This window comes from Aphelocoma coerulescens, chromosome 4A, assembly GCF_041296385.1.
Source record: "Aphelocoma coerulescens isolate FSJ_1873_10779 chromosome 4A, UR_Acoe_1.0, whole genome shotgun sequence".
NCBI classification, from domain to species: Eukaryota; Metazoa; Chordata; class Aves; order Passeriformes; family Corvidae; genus Aphelocoma; species Aphelocoma coerulescens.
Genome location: NC_091018.1, coordinates 4,401,482 through 4,417,995, shown reverse-complemented (window position 1 = coordinate 4,417,995; position 16,514 = coordinate 4,401,482). Strand labels below are relative to the sequence as shown.

Below are 16,514 nucleotides of genomic sequence, written 5' to 3'. Positions count from 1 at the left end.
AAGAAATTTTACAATGTGAGTCACTGAAATTTTTAACAGTCTCACGCTACTAAAGCAATGAACAATATTTTGTGCTCTTTAACGTTTGGTGACCCTCCTGAATGCAACTATTTTTTTTTTAGCAACTGTATGGCACATACCACTGGCAAACACTAGTGAGTTAGAGCTTGGCACCATTGTCTTCTCTCCACACCCTGCTATCATAACCAGATTGAGTAATTGCCAGCACAATGATACCCAAATCTCAGTGGGATGCTCTGTAACCACAATCCTGGTAATGTACACAGGTATTACCTGAAGGCATTTTTGTGTATTCCTGTTCACTTCAAAGTGTCTGACATAAAGACTGTGATTGTCCTTAAGAGTGGCATCCCTATCAAAATCTCCCACCTTATGCAATTACACTCTACCAAATCAGTATCTTTTCACTATATTTAGAAAAAATATGTAGCAAAAAAGCACACCAAAAGGTTGGTGATATCTTTACCAGCAATACATGCTTGGAATGGCACAGAATCCTGACTGGAGTTCAATAAATAAATAAATGGGGCTGTTCTGTAATGTCTGCTCCCACTCACCAGATTTCACATGCCCAGTTAGATGCCTTGGATTCTGGAGCAGGTTCAGAAAAGCAGGGCAGCTCACCAGCTAAGCAGCTCTGTGGTACTAACTTCTCTGAAATCTCATTTTAAATGATCTGTTGGCTCTTTAAGCAAGTAATTCAGGAACAGCAATTAAAATTCGAGGGACTGGTATTAGCAGACACTTAGGCCATGTATTCAATTAAGGGATGAGATTAAAGAAAGTGAAAGGAGTGTTTGGCTGATCTGATTTACAGCAGCACCAGAAGCAGCTGCACTGGTACAACTGCAGAGACAGAACTGGAAGGGGAAAAAGCAGCTGTGGAAGGGCACAGTCTACTCTGGCTCACTTCATGACAAACACAATCTCCAGCAGAATTCCAGGCCTGCGCTGTCTGTTCCTTACAGGGAACAGTGCCTTCACCAACAAATAAAACCTTGCATTTTAGAAAACACCCCTTGGGAGCTGGGTTACACCAGACCACAGTTTCACCAACTCTTTAAACCAGCAAAGGCCAACACAATAAAGACGTGCAACCTCTGCCTTTATCTTCTGCCACTCCTGACCTCCTTCCAAACCAAATAAATGGTCAGCTTTTGGGAGAGCAGTTCCATGGTGATATCCCAAAGTACAAATGTTTGTATCAAAACACAGAGGGAGGTTTAAGACAGGCATGACACATTTTCCAGGAAAATAGCTACAACTTCCCTGCAAATTTTCTGGTTTTAATGACCACTTTTTTGATGGATTTAAAAAATAAAATCCTTTTCTGAATTGATGAAGCAGAAAAACGGAAATAGTTTTACATTGCTGACCTTCCACAGCAAGTGAAAGTTTAACACAGAATAACCTCCAGGGGTAGAAGGAGGGATGAACAGCTGCAGCAGTTCTTCAGACATTTGTTTCACAGCCTAGAAAGGCCAAAAGTCTTTCAAGTTGAATTTTTGAAAGCAAGACCTCAAAACACAGACCATTGGGACCACGGAGACAAGGAGAAAATATATAAGTGCAGTACACACTTCAGGACTGACATGAGATCCTGGCTGTACACAGTCATTATGTGAAAGCTCCACACTCAGCTGTCCCCCCGTGTTTATATATATGGTTCATTTCACTCCCTCTATAAACTATCTGGAATAGAATCTACAACTACTCTTTGTTTGGAGTTCCCAAAAAAGCTTTTCTTTCCCTCACTGGGGCACAGACAGTATTACTCTAGAAATGGAATTGAGAAACTTCTTTCTCCTTCCTTATTGATAAAAGCCACTGAGAAAGTGTTGTAAAACATCACCAGTGCTGCCTGGCTGACCTGGGCCGAGTTATAGCTACCAGGGCATAACTGATTGCTTTAAGCTTGATCCAATTGATACTGTGTTGGAGGTCTGTTCTTCCATTAACCTTGGATGAAATTGTTCCCTGAATTAGCTTCCTTGCTTTTGAAAGCTGGCATCAATTTTCCTCACCAACCCTGTGCTTCTAAGACATAGTGGCCCCCCACATAGCCACTGGTAAGAGTGGGAATGTGGCCGGAAGGCAAAGCCTGCGCATGTCAGCTTCTGGAGAGGCCCTGGACAACCTGACGGAGCAGGACACCCTTTGTTCTTGGGTGACAATACCTCAGGAAACCCAAGAAATAAGACTGTCCCATAGCACCTCTTTCTGAATTCTCTTCTCCAAGAGAAACACGGGCACAGGGAAAAGAGATGGCTTTGTCAAATGCGAGTTACTCCTACATGTGACCTTGCACTGCATGGCGATTACTGAACTAAAGCCTTTTCCAAGAAAGAGGGTTCTGGACAATTACAATATAGTTATACCCTGTCCTTCTCTATCTAGGAAAAAACTAACTTTGAAAAGCCTGCTTACAGAAATGACAATTTTTGAAATGGTAACATGGAAAGCTGAACTGTCTCCTACAGGATGCACAGACAGTTGTGCAAAACAGGTCCCCTTCAGATGACTCAGTAACAGAGAAGTATGTATTTTTAGAACCTGTTCCTATTTGGAAACAGCTTTCTGTTCTGAACTTTGATTTGTCAAAAACCTTAAGATGGATTATATTCAGATTTTGAAATGTGTTTGGATCTTCACTACAGGGCAGAGCAGACTCTGGATTCTAAAGTTTCCCCTATCCCTAATGAGTAGATAAACCTGGATATCTCTAGGCTGTTTTCCTCATGAAGGATCATTCTAACACTTCCTGCCACTCATCCCTCTTGGGGATCACTCAGCTGCTGGTTTGGCCAGCTTAAAGGATTAAGGACATGTATCACTCCTGATGTTTAATGTCTTTGAACAGACAGCTGAGTAATGACCTGGATCCCGTAACGTCGATCACCAAGAACACCAAGATTGAAAAAAAAATCTACATCTCCTTTTAGATTACTGTTAAAAAATTCTAAGACTGTACTATCCAACTCAGCAATCAAATTACCGAATCATCGTTACCCTCTAGTACAACTAATAGTAACCAATGTTTTCCCACTAAGTTATTACACATATTAGTTATTATGAAAGACAGCTCCCACTTTATTGTATCTGAAATATCTGAAAAGGGCTACTGCAAAAGAACATTTTTCTCAAGTAAGGTTTCAAATCCAAACAATTTTTAGATTTGCAATGGTATTAGCAGGAAATAGTAAGTCTGAACAGGAATTGCATGATCCAACCACAAGAAAGCAGCAAAAGATCCAGACTTCAGTGTGTTACACATAAACATCTGGCAGCATAAAAGAGATTTATGTGGAAGAATTAGGAATCCATACAAATTCTTGTATCTATTTACCGTGCTGACTCAGAAGTTCTTTGTATTTGAGGCAGAAACAATTCAGAAATAGCAGAGCTTGTTACCAAGAAATACGAACATTTTCTGTGCTTCCTGGCCCTTTCATAGCCCCCTCTTAGAACACTTACATGTGAAATATTTGTATTACGTTGAATTGTCCCGCACCTCATTTCTCTTACCAGGAAAAACAAGGACAAAGAGTTTTCCTTCATGAAGGACTGGTTAGTACAAGCTGGAATCTATACTATCATTCCTTAAAGCCATTGCCTTCTTTCTCCACTTACTAACTCTCCATTTATCAAATGCAGTATTAAATCAGCCTCTCTGGCCTTCTCAAGAAAACATTAAAGTTTCAGTGGGGTAGGACATTCCATCTGCACACAGATATAAAAATAAGTACAAAATTAGCAATTTTACTCATTAGTGATCTCTGGATTGCTAACATGTTCTTCCAGGTAGAATTTCATAAGTGGTACTTGCCACTCACCCATCCAGCAGGCAATGAATGCATTCACTGCCTCACTGCAACACTTTGCAAAGTCAAAGTGAACTAACTGATGACTCTTTCTAGTGTTGCTCCAGGAACAATGCTGACTGCACACTCGTCCTCCTGCTTGGCTCCCCACTGGAAAGAAACAAAGTGGCAAGCAGACTAAATTTTAACACTAATTAGGCTCTAATTAAACTAACAAACATGGTGGCATGGCCACTTCAGCACTCAGTAGAAACTGAGGTTTGTACCAACTTTTCTGTACAACGCCCTGGAAAGAGCTGAGAGAGACTGAGGGGCTGCCTCAGAACCAAGTGCAGACAGAACAAGAGTACCCAGCAGGCAGGTAGCAAACCCTGGGTTCAGGACAGTCCTGTGGTGAACAACACCATTTATCTGCACAGTCCCCTCTGGCAGCACTCGCTCTCACTGCCACTGGCTGAGCACTGTCTCCATCCCAGCCTTCTTGGATACATAACAGGCAGATTAAGCTCAATAAATCTTACAGAGGTGGCTGCTGCAAGCTGACCTTGAAGCCTGCATCTGGTTGTTTCCAGTAACCTCTGACCAAGATCATCTCCATTACATGAATTTTTGGAGCTTCCCTATGAAACAAAATCAGCCATACTCTCATTCTCAAAAATAGTGTTTTAGAAGTAAAAAATAAATAGAGAACTAGCTGCACATTACACATTATTTAGTTATCAAAAAACCAATTCTATTTTTAGTTTCAATACAACAAAATTAAAGTTTGAGATAACCGCTATGGTGGAAAACTTTGTTTCTTCAGCTTTAAAAGCCAATTAATTTCTAAAGTCTTACAACATAATGAAAAGTTATAATTCACCTCTGTGTGATCAAAAATTAATTTTAGGATTACACATTGTGTCTCCTGCTTAGCAGCTGTACTTGCTACTCTAGTGCTGCACAGCCTCTTGCAGTGACTTGAAAAGGATGTAGTCACTGCCCCGAGCAATTTCTAAACTAAACAGGTTCATATCTGTGGGAGCATCTTGGTTCCTGAGCTGCTCACTGCAAACTGTTTTGCAGTCATCCAGATGATAAGTTTTTACGGAATTACACAAGATTCATCTTGAAAAGGCTTAAATGTTTAATTTGCTTCACTCTATCTACTAAATAAATCACAAGTGGCTTTTTCATAATATAAAATGTTGAAGGGAAGTATATTAAAAATGTTGGAACATAGACAATTTCAAAACAATCTTCTGGAGTCAGACAGTTGACCAGCTGCAATAAATTTTGTTTGCATCTGAACTTCTAAGTAGAGAAGAGCAGCTGACTCTGGAGGAGCTCACTACAAAATACTCATGGTGTGCTTTTGGTATATGTGAAACTTTAAAAGCATTTCATAATTTAATTGCAAATTAAAATACTTCTTGTATATAATATTTTAAGTTAAAGATGATTAAAATTGATTCATTTTAATATATGCCCATATTGCAGAGCAGTATCAGAATGTACTTCTGCATTACAGAGTATGGCATAGAAATGCCAATCCACTAAAAAAATTAAGAATATGTAACTGGTCAAGAAAGAAGTCACAAGTTAAAAGTTTCTTCTCCTACACTGTAATTGCATATATTTATCTGTGTCTCATCAGAGAAACTTGGCAATGAAGACCATGGAATCTCACAGTTGGTGTAAATCAACATTATTTAGAAAAGGAACACAAGCACTTAGGCTTGAAATAAAAATTTAACTTCTTACTAAAAATTATACACCAAGCAGTGTTCTCTGAAAAGTGTTCTCCAGCACATGCTACAGCTAAGTCTAATCTTTGGTTTAAAGTGATAGCAGCAGATAAAGCAAGTCACATGCATTAAAAGATCTGCATAGCCAGACACACATTCAGTTTTATTTTCACTTGAGTCTGCTAATACTTTAATTCCTTTTCTGCTTCCCCATGGGAAGAGACCTTGCTCTCCTTGCTCCTCATACATTTTTAAACATTTCACGAAAGGATATTTAGGAAGTTTCTTCTCCTGCATTAGCAGGAGAGGTAGATCCGTGTAGTACCAGGTAGATCTGTGGGTACCACCAGGGATCTCTCACAGGGTGCTCTGGCACAGCCCAGAGAGCAGCTCCTGCAGGAGGGCTGCACCCCCAGCTCTGTGGCTATTCTCCAGCCAATGGAACCACATTTCCTACTGAGATACACAAACCTGGCGTTTCAACTGTTCCTCATTCAGAGCAGAATCTCAAAGTACCTTGCTAAGCCTTTTTCTAAAGGAGTTTTTCACCTTGATATGCAGATGACCTACTCTGTATTTTTCACGGTAGGGTCACAGGAGTCCTACAGGCTCTGATTTTGTAAGATCAGCAATATAATCTGGAAAACCTGCAGAACACAAACAGGCTGAGAAGGACAACAAAAGGTTCACAGAACAATGAGTTTGCTCACAAGAGCAGTCAGGGACATTGCACAGTATCTGGGAAAGAACACTGTCTGAGGTACCAGTGGGAGCCTAAACCTCCCAGGCAGCTATCACAGCACCTCTGCTACACCCCAAAATCCAGACTGGAAGCTAGGCCAGGACACAACCCCTCAATTTAAGTCAGGTTAAAAAAAATCAGTAAAGAAGATAAAGGTACATTTACATTTGGATAATACAGAAAAATGAAATGGGGACACACACACAGGACAGGACTGGGAGTCAGTGTTCATTTTTTATGACATTCACATGGACAGGCAATGACTTATCTACAAATGATTATAAAAACGTGGGTCTATTTCCTCCTTCCAGACATCAACACTACAAGTCAGTGCCACTGTGTTAGTCCACAATGGCCACTGACGTCAAAAAATATCCATCTTCAGCTGGTTTTCCATTGAGCTTTCATCAACTCTAAAGAGCTGCTGATATAAACTGAAGACTGTGCAGTTATATAAGGTAATGTAATCAAAATATCAGCCCAAAAGATGTATTAGAAAACATTTTTGGCACAGTCTAAAAATATCCTGCAACAATAAAACCATTAGGAGTTATTATTTTTTTTTAAATCAATCTTCAGTGTAAACTTTAAAATTCACATCTGTAATATTTGGGTTAGTTTGTCAAGGCATATTTTTAAAATTGTGTTAGTATTTGGAAGTGATTTTTCCTAACACACTACACCTACATAAGATAAACATAAAGTACTTACACCACTCCCAGCATATCGAACAATAAATAATAGATTCTCCTGACAGGACTTTGATGACCTGGCAAAGCCCGAGTGCTTTCAGCCAAAATCATATGAAACCATAAATCACTCTTTTATTTTATAGAATATTTCAAAATGGATTCCTGCTTTCTACCTTGAAAGTCATTTCATGTGTTATTTATAACCACTGAAAAGCAGAATGGAAAGAAAATTGCATAGAACTAGAATATTTACTGTGACTGTTTTTATAAAGAATAACTCCTTTTTAGAAAAAAATTAGAATTACTGGCAGACAAACTTGTGAATACAACACCTTTTAAAGAGCCATATCCTTTACAACTTTCCCAGCAGCTAACACAGGTCTTGGGGAGTGTCAGAGACAACAGGTGAAGACTCAGTACTATCCAGTTAACTGAAGAAATCCCAAGGTAAACATGACCCTGCACCTGTATTCACACTACTTTGCACAGCCACAAAGTTGCAAATCTTGGCACTTACAGGGGTTTCTGCCCTAAACTCAACACTGCAGAATATTTTGCCCATGGATTTTCCTACTTGACAACTGCCTGAAGACAAAAGCTCTGCCACTGACTCCCAGTTCTGAGCCTCGACCTCAAAGTGACGCCTGTTTTTTGGACTATTTACCAAAGAACTCCTCATGGGCCCTCTGGCTGTCACTGCACCACATTTAATGCCTGCACTCATTTAAAAGTGACTCCACAAAAGCTTATCAATAAGGAACTCCCTTAAATGAATGACTAAAGCCCACCTTGAATTCCTTGGGCAAGCACTGGCAACAGCCCCCCAAACCCAGATCCTACAGGCTTTTAGACCAATAAAAATCACCACGGATCACTTCACAGAGAAGAGACCTTCCCAAATAACAGACCTGCTCTGAAGGCTGATTTCTTTAGTACTATGGATGTAAATTCCATGGTAGTAGTGAAACTGTAGCTGCTGTACCCACCAGGATGAGTATTTTTGTACCCACATCCATCTTGCTCTAAACTTGCTCATGCAAGAAAATGTCTGAATTAAGGAAAAGGAATTTCTTCAAAAAGAGAATTTCCTTTTCCCATAGCACTATTGATGAAGTAACTGAACCTAGACATTAACTGAAGCACTGATGACTAAAATTTAGTTGAGGCTGCGTTTGCGTAATACAGAGAAACAGTTAAATGAACCTGAAACAAAAACAAATCCAACTCTTATGTTACCAACCAATCTAATTACTAAATTTAATAGATGCACAAGTCATAAAACCAGGAAAAGACCACACATACAGAAATTAATGCAATTAATACTATGAATTAAAAGTATCATTTAACACAAACATTCTAGTTACTACAATTAGATATTCATAGGTATGCTCATCACTGGTGACACCATTAGAAACCAGAGGGTTGAAGACTAGGCTAAAATATTCCCTCAGGAGTCACTTCCCAAAGGGAAGACAGCTGAAAGTTCTACTCCAAACAATCTTCCATAATGGGAAATTTAATACAGATTTAAAAACCCTCAGTCAGTCACCAGTGTTAATCACCACTTATGAATGTTCTTAGTAAAAAGGAATGCAAAGAAAAGACAAAATAATTCCTGAAGTGCAAAATTCCGAGAATCCTGGAATTAGTTATAGCAGTGCTCTCTACAGGTGGGCAAAAAGGCATCCTGGAATTCAAATCAACACTGCCAAATACAGCAATATTTCAGAGAATTTAGCCCAGAGAATTTCCCTCCTGCAGCATCAAAGCTGTAATATCACACCTCGCTCCAAAGCAGGGAAGATTGGGTTTGATGGCTGCACATGACCTGCTCTCTATGGCACAGGTAGTTCTTGTTCCCTTAGTGGCTAGAATAGCTAAATAGCTTAACATTCATATCATTTCCATAAACCTCTGAGTTTCTGCATTGGCTGCATGAACACTATTTACCTCATGGCAGTAAAGAATGGATCATCCCCAAAAACCACAGAAGTTACATAATGTTTAATATTTCACCCTTACAGTTTGATATTTCAGCTGTTCATTATTAACCAACCTTCTACACACTCAAAATGTTCTCAAATCTGAGCACATAAGAAAATGTCAGATTCATTACTACATACCCTTCCACAGAACAGGGTTAAAACACAGAAGGGATCTCTTAATCTGCTCAAGAACTTAAATTTTGCATTTTTAGCAGAGTTTTGGTCAACAACGGGAGCAGTATGGTTTTACAATTACTCTAAAACTCCAGATATAAATCAGAAATCTTTTAAGCAATTATACAAACACTGTATGGTGATTGTTTTTTTTCTGCTGAACACTGAAATCATCAATTTCATTAAGAAACTCATTCATTCTATTCCAAATTGCTAAGAATCTTCAATCCCATGGATGCAGTTTGACAGATCAGTGAACTCCAAAACCAGTTACTAATTTCACATGGAAAACAGTAACATTTACAAGTGTCTTCCCATTTGTTCTCCAAACATATAAACAGTGATGCATTTTAAGACCAGACCTCAATGCTGAACTTAAGTTGTTGGGCTCACCAAGACCAATCTGAACCAGGTCATTGTCACCGAGTTCTACAAACAGAAATCTATTTCAGTACTTCAAGATTATTTTGATACACAAACAGCAAGAATCTTACTTCTGAAGCAGTATTTAAAAATTTCTCTTGGAGTTACATTGTGGTAAGTTACAGTGAGACACTCCAGGTCTCCATCATTATTCACCTGAACAGGATGAACAAGATACAGAAAGTGCAGAAAGATTAGAATAAAGTGTCTGGTATATGCAATCATTCACAGACAGAGAAATGTGCTTTAATGAGAAAGACTCAAAAAGTTTTGTGTTATTTATAAGCAGGCATAGATATTAGAAAAACGACCTTGAAGATTTAAAACTAGCTGTATTGCAGGATATGATAGAAAATGTATTATCAGCCTATAGCATATATACTGCAACGGGACAGAAGTTCAGCTTTTCAGAGCTATTTTCCGTGCACAAAAGCAAACCTCACCAGCAGCATGGTATTTCGGGAATAAGGACTGGCAAGAGAGTAGTCAGGCAAGGCTTTCTGAGGCACCAAAGGAGCCCCGGATCTCAGGTGTGGGGGCAGTCACAGGAGGTTTGTGGCCGGTCACAGGGCCGGGGATCCTGGCAAAACCCTCCCAGGGCTAGCTCCACACGGCCCTCCCCAACAACTCCATTTCTAAGCAAATCTGGCTATTTAAATGTGAGCAGCAGCCCTGCAGCGGGCTGCGAGTGGCCGGGACGCCGGGGGAGGATGTCCCCGCCGGTGTCACGGAGACGTCCCCGCAAATGTCCCCGCAGATACCTCAGCAGCCACTCGCACACCCTGCCCACCCTCCCCAGACGCCGCTGACGCCCCTCAGCCGGGCGGCCCCCGCCAGGGCCCGGCGCTGCCCCCCGCGCCCAGCCCGCCCCGTACCGGTGCCCACCACCACCACATCGAACTCTGAGGGCAGGTTGTCCGCCATCTTGGGAGGCGCCGTCACGCGCGCGCCGCCGGCGGAAAGGGCGGGAGCGGCTGCGGAGGTTCCGGCGGCGCGCGAGGGGCGGCCCCGGCGGCGGGCGCGGAGCTCTGAGGGGGCCGCGGGGGCCCGGGGCTGCTCCTGCTCCGTGCCCCTGGAACCCGCCAGCTCCTCCGCTTCGGCGTCCCTCACCGCTCTGCTGTCCTGCCCAGCCACAGAACGAGTCCTTACCTGCTGTGCAGGAATGCTGCGGGATACATAAATATACAAGCACCTACATCCATCAGTAAGCTTCTTAAATACAGTTACCTGGCGGCATTCCACCTACTGAGCCAAACGTAAATCGCTTCAATGCGCGCACGCGTATTTTTGTATGACTTACGGGTCGATTTGAGGAACAAATTCTTAAATTCTTCCCTGTGAGGGAGGGAGGCCCTGGCACAGGGTGCCCAGAGAAGCTGTGGCTGCCCCTGGATCCCCGGAAGAGTCCGAGTCCGGGTTGGACAGGGCTTGGAGCAACCTGGACACTGGAAGGTGTCCCTGCCCATGGCAGGGGTGGACCTGGATGGGCTTTAAGGTTCCTTCCAACACAGACCATCCTGTGGTTCTCTGAGCTCCACTGAAGTTCCTTGGATGACCATTTCCTCAGAAACAACAAATTTCACTTTTGTTATTTCCCCTGCATATTCACTGTTTCCAAAACAATTTCTATTTTTTCTTTAGTCTTGTTGCTCACTATTCCTTACTAATACAGCCAAGAAAATATTTCCATCATTATTTCAAAAAGTTTCGTTACCCCCAATTGCAATATTTTTTCGTTTAGCCACCACGTTGAACACAGATTTAAAAAGAAAGTTATTCGTGTGTTAGTGTTAGTTAGAAAGTGTATCAGTCATTAATCTTATGTCCTTTCTTGTTAATTAACAGATACGTTAGACTGTACTATGTTCTCTGCATGCAAAACCCTCTCTATTTTTCTCAGCTCATTAATGAACTCTTTCTTTCCCTCTGAAGCCCAAAGCCACACTTTAGTCTTGCTTAGCCTCTTCCTTCACCTTACAAAGAAAAGAAGGTGGAAACAGGGATAAAACCCAGAATCTCCTGGTTCAGTGGACCCCTTCCCAGTCTAAGAACAGCAGGACTAAAACCACAGATTTGAAAGAGCCAGATACAGCAATGCAGGCAAAATAACCCAGCACAGAACACCTGTGCCAGAATATGCTAGAAATTTCTGGAAAGATTTTCTTTTTATTTTGTATTTAATGGCTTATATGGCTTTAAACTAATCTCTTAATATTATTCATTGTGTATGATTATATTAAAGTCTTAGCACCTTAAATCAATAATAACAGTAAACCAGCTAGCAGCCTGTTAACACCTTATTACAAGCTCCTTATTCACATAGCAAAAGAATAGTGAAAATTGTAAAAAGTGACTAATGGAAACCAGAGGCCACGTTGCCCCTGTGGTACTGCCAGACGTGCTAGAGCAGAGTGCAGCACAGAAAACAGTCTAGGAGGAAACATCCAACAATGCCAGAACAAAAATAGAGATTTAAACATCAGCACTTGATTACTGTGCTGATAAATATGTAACAGAGAAAATGATGAGTTATGAATTCAGATAGAAAAGGGGTAAGATCAAATCTTACGTTCCTTATATTTATGTTTCCAAGTGTCCCATAGAGATTTTGATTAAAACTTCCATTCTGCAGCTCCCATGCAATTCTGTGGACAGAGCTGTCATTTCTGCTTTTTAACATGTAAAAGAAACATAGCTCCAGAATTCTCACAATGCTGGATCATCCCTGACCTAAATGTCTTGTGCTGAGGAACAAAGCATCACTATATTGGTTAGATGAGATAAGACAAACTCCCCTTGCACATCCTTTCCTACTGAGGGAAGGCACACTCAGGAAAGTATAACATCATCACGAAACCCTTTTGTTACTATTGAATATAATTCTAGGACTGCACTGGAGCAGAGCTATTTCACTGTCAATGTCTTACTGTTTCTGAAGTGCTTAAGTATTTATCCCACCACAAAATGCTGTTGTTTGGTGCTGTGAGTTCCTGTTAGCTTCATTCATAAGATGCAATCAGTGCAATCCTATTTCGTGATGACAGTCATTATCCACTGGACCAGAAATCCTCCTTAGTACTATTTATTTGACAAAAATGATTATTCAGGATCTTTAACTGCAAGGTTTGTCAGTCCCACACAACACCAAAATATTTCTCTGTAGCTCTATCAGCAAATGTAGAAGTGAAATCTGTAAGTATGAATAATTTTTATGAAAATTTCATGGACCTTGAGAAAATGTCTTGCCATGTTTTTCTCTTTAGCTATTTAATTGCAATGTCATATTAACAGAAAGCAGCATACCCAATTCTGCATGGATGAATAAGCACATTCAATAAAGAAGATTTAACAGAGTAAATCAAACACTGGATTAAACATTTTCTGCATAACAGACCACAAAATGGGCATTCATTTTACCAATAGATCCTCTACATTAGAAACAAATAGAAATGCACACCAACGTAATTAAACTGCACATCCTGTGCCCTGATTACTGAATTTCCCCTATATTTTGTTAAACTAGGTCTCACCAATTAGAATTGCCAAAATGCATTCCAAAATGCATGCTGAAAAACTGAGTGTAATTTTTTTAAACATTTGGATTCAATAAAATTTTCTCTGTGTTTTATGAAGTAATTCCTCCATATGTAATCCTACATATTGCAGAGGATTTGTACAGAATGTTTAGCAATACCAATTCAGAAAGGCATACAAAGATCCGTTTTAAGATCTCACTTTTAGCAGTTTTAAATACTTTTTCTGTGAACAACTTTTCCACCTTTGATTTCAACCAAGACATCTCTCATAAAAACATGGTGTTTTACTTCATAACTTTTATTTGGGATTTTCACATGTTCATAGAACTACCGTTGTTACTTTAAAGTCTGTGTTGTTAATATCTATCAAAATGCTTTTCAGAAGTACAGTAATCTGAGCAAAATCTCATAAGCTCTGGAAGCGTTTTTATTTTCCCAGGTAGGAACACTGAAGCCCAAAAGAAAATCAGGAAGAATCAGCATTAGAATTATGGGGTTTCTAGTTATCTCAAAATCTGTCTCCCACCATTTGATCAAATGTTTCTTCCTCCAAAAACAAACAGCAAATGCTTCATATTCACTATGATGAATTTTAATTCTTTTTTTGAGTTATGTAGTCTCTTTATCCTGCAGTGATCTCATGTGTGACATCTCATTATTCATTCTATTATTCCCTCAGTGGATACAGAATTTAATTCTCCTTGAGTACCAGTTTGAATAAGGATCAGCAGCAGGATCGGGCCTATTAGCTGCTTTAAACATCTAGTGAATAACCTGATTTATCCCAACTAAATGGCTCATTAGTTCAGGCAGCAAGGCAGTGTTTGTGTGTTGCTGCAGTTGTGCGTGGTTTTCCTCTGGAGTTTGCAGTTCCACAACTGGCACCCACTCACGCATGCACCACCCTGATTGTTGATTAACCACAGGAACAGCCTCGCCACACTCAGGCATGTTTGGGAAAAAATTACTTGTTTCCAAATTTATTCTAAACTCTCAGACAACCTTTATTCCAACTTCCTCTTTTTTACCACTAGCTGAGTTTTTCTTCCTATCACAGCTTGCAGTGGTCAGTCCCAATTGTGCCCATATAACTTGTGTGATATTGGTGGCATTAGACTCTAAACTGCAAATTCTCAGTCAGATGCAGACACTCAGTTCCCATGGATGGATGAATACTCCTGTGATACAGGCCTTGGTAGATCAGTGACCTGAATATATTTTAAAAACTCTGAATAATTAAACCCACATTCTCTACCTGAGGAGCGCTGAAACTCATTTTGAAGTTGCCCTTTTGGTTACTATGATGTGTGTAAATTATAGGATTGCTTAGAGAGACTGGAAAGAGAATTACATGTCACTTGACTTCTGTAACCATGCAAGGCAAAGAGTCTATTTTTTCAATCTTTATTTAATAACATTCTGCAAAAATTCTGTAGATTTCTCATGGCAATCAAAATTATCTTGTACAAAATGAGCACAGAGGAGAAAACCCAGGATCATAGCTTTGATCAGGCTGCTCTGCCCAGAGTAACTGGCAGAGTATGGAAAGAAAGTTCCACTACAGCTACATTAAGAATTACCTGTAAGTTTTATGGGTTTCCTAAAACTACAGGTGTCCAGGAAGAAGGAGAGAGTCCTTGCAGCCCCGAAATTGAGGTTGGCTCAAAATCCAGGATGCTACAAAGCAGAGTTTAATGCTTTCTGTCCTGGTGGTTCCACTATTTGTATATTATATAATAATATATATTATTAGCATCTAAAAGTCTTGGTCAATTATGATACTTCAGAAAGTGTCAGTAAGCACCAGAAAAAGGACATGGATTGGATATATAAGACTGCTGTATGAAGTTGTCTAATCAATCAAGATCCATTAAGATTATGATTTATTGAGATTTAAGGAGGACGAAGTAAAGATGGACAAGTGTGTCTAATGACATTCAGTTACTGCCTTACTTCACTTGCAATATTACTTGAAGCAGTTTTATTGCATAGTAAGGTTTTCAGTCTTGTGTTCTCTGAGTTTAGGAAAATTGTACCTTTTCCAGCACATCTGGAGACTGTAGCATATGTAAGAAATTAATCTCTTTTCTCTGGAAATATTCCCATTCTTTTATATATTGCATTTCTTTTATTCATCTCTTTTGACTTGTTGCCAGTTTATGAATACAGGTCCTTCAGCCATTAGTGCATATTCCTACTTCATTACAATCAGCACAAGTTGTACCATGCGAAGTTCAGCCTCTACATCCTGGTCTTTTCTGCTTGATTAACAAACCACAATTACAGCTGAAGGTGAAATGTATATTGCCTTAACCAGGAGATAGGAGCAGTTATTTCATTTCACCTAATTTATGGATATGTATTTAAAAATGTGCCCATACAAATACTGAAAAAAACCCAGGAATTAGTCTGGGAGATGGATGATACAGAATATGAAACAAAATAAAGCAGCCACAGATTGGAAGTCTTGCATTTCCCAATTAGAGGAGAATGACATGTGCAAGATTATTGAGTATTTTTTAAACAGCAGCATTCTCCAGTCTTGAAAATCATAAATGGCATCTGGCTGAAATGAAAAAAGAGGATAAACCAAGACTTTAAGTTCTGAAACTGATAAAGGTCCCTTAGGAAACTCCCCATAAATATTATAATATAATTAAAAGGGTTTAAAGTAGTCCATAAAGTAAAGGAATTGATGTGTCTCATATGCAGTATTTTTGCCTAGACTTCACCAGAGAAACCATAAACAAAAGACTATAAAGGCCTCAGCTGAAATGAGTTCATGCCAGCTGGGATTCTTGTGAAGACATACGTGTCACCAAGGACTCCAACACCAAACTGTAGCCAAGAGACATCTGAAAGTTAGGAATGAGTAACAGCCAGGGACCGACTTTCAGGTAAAGCAGGCTATTGGTGATAACACTGCTAAAAATCAAATTAATAGAACAACTACGTTGGAAATTACGGAAGCAGGTGAATAAAAATGATAACACAAACACTATTCTTACTTTGAGAAAGTCTCTGTTGGAGGCTGATTTGCCTCAGTTCCGATGCTGGCTCTGTCAGGGCTCCACTTGGAGCTCTGTGTAAGAGCAGAGATTTAGTTTGGGTTTTGCTGCTGCAGTGGTGGAAATTTAACATTATCTGAGGGTACACACAGCCAGGGAGGGACTGCCAGACCCTCTTCCTCTGTTTCCTCTGAAAGGGCATATATGGAAATATCTGTCAGCTGCAGGAGGGTGACTTGGGGACAAATTTAAGTTGTGAAAGGGCTGTGGCTAAAATGAAAGCTATCAGCTTATAAACCAGGAGTATGTGTAATCACCTCTTTAATAAGTGAATTTACAAAACCCATATACAGCAAAGGGCTCCTTCTTGAGCATTTCCCTCCCA

General features: G+C 40.0%; 1 protein-coding gene across 1 annotated transcript in view; it reads right to left on the bottom strand.

Moving 5' to 3' along the window:
• Positions 1-10,554, bottom strand: part of CHM (CHM Rab escort protein) — a 56,133-nt gene extending 45,579 nt beyond the window's left edge. Inside the window, exon 1 of the mRNA XM_069015052.1 lies at positions 10,461-10,554. Coding sequence (XP_068871153.1) covers positions 10,461-10,509 — 49 coding nt within the window. The 5' untranslated portion in view covers positions 10,510-10,554. The remainder of the gene's footprint in view (positions 1-10,460) is intronic.
• Positions 10,555-16,514: the final 5,960 nt, after the last annotated feature.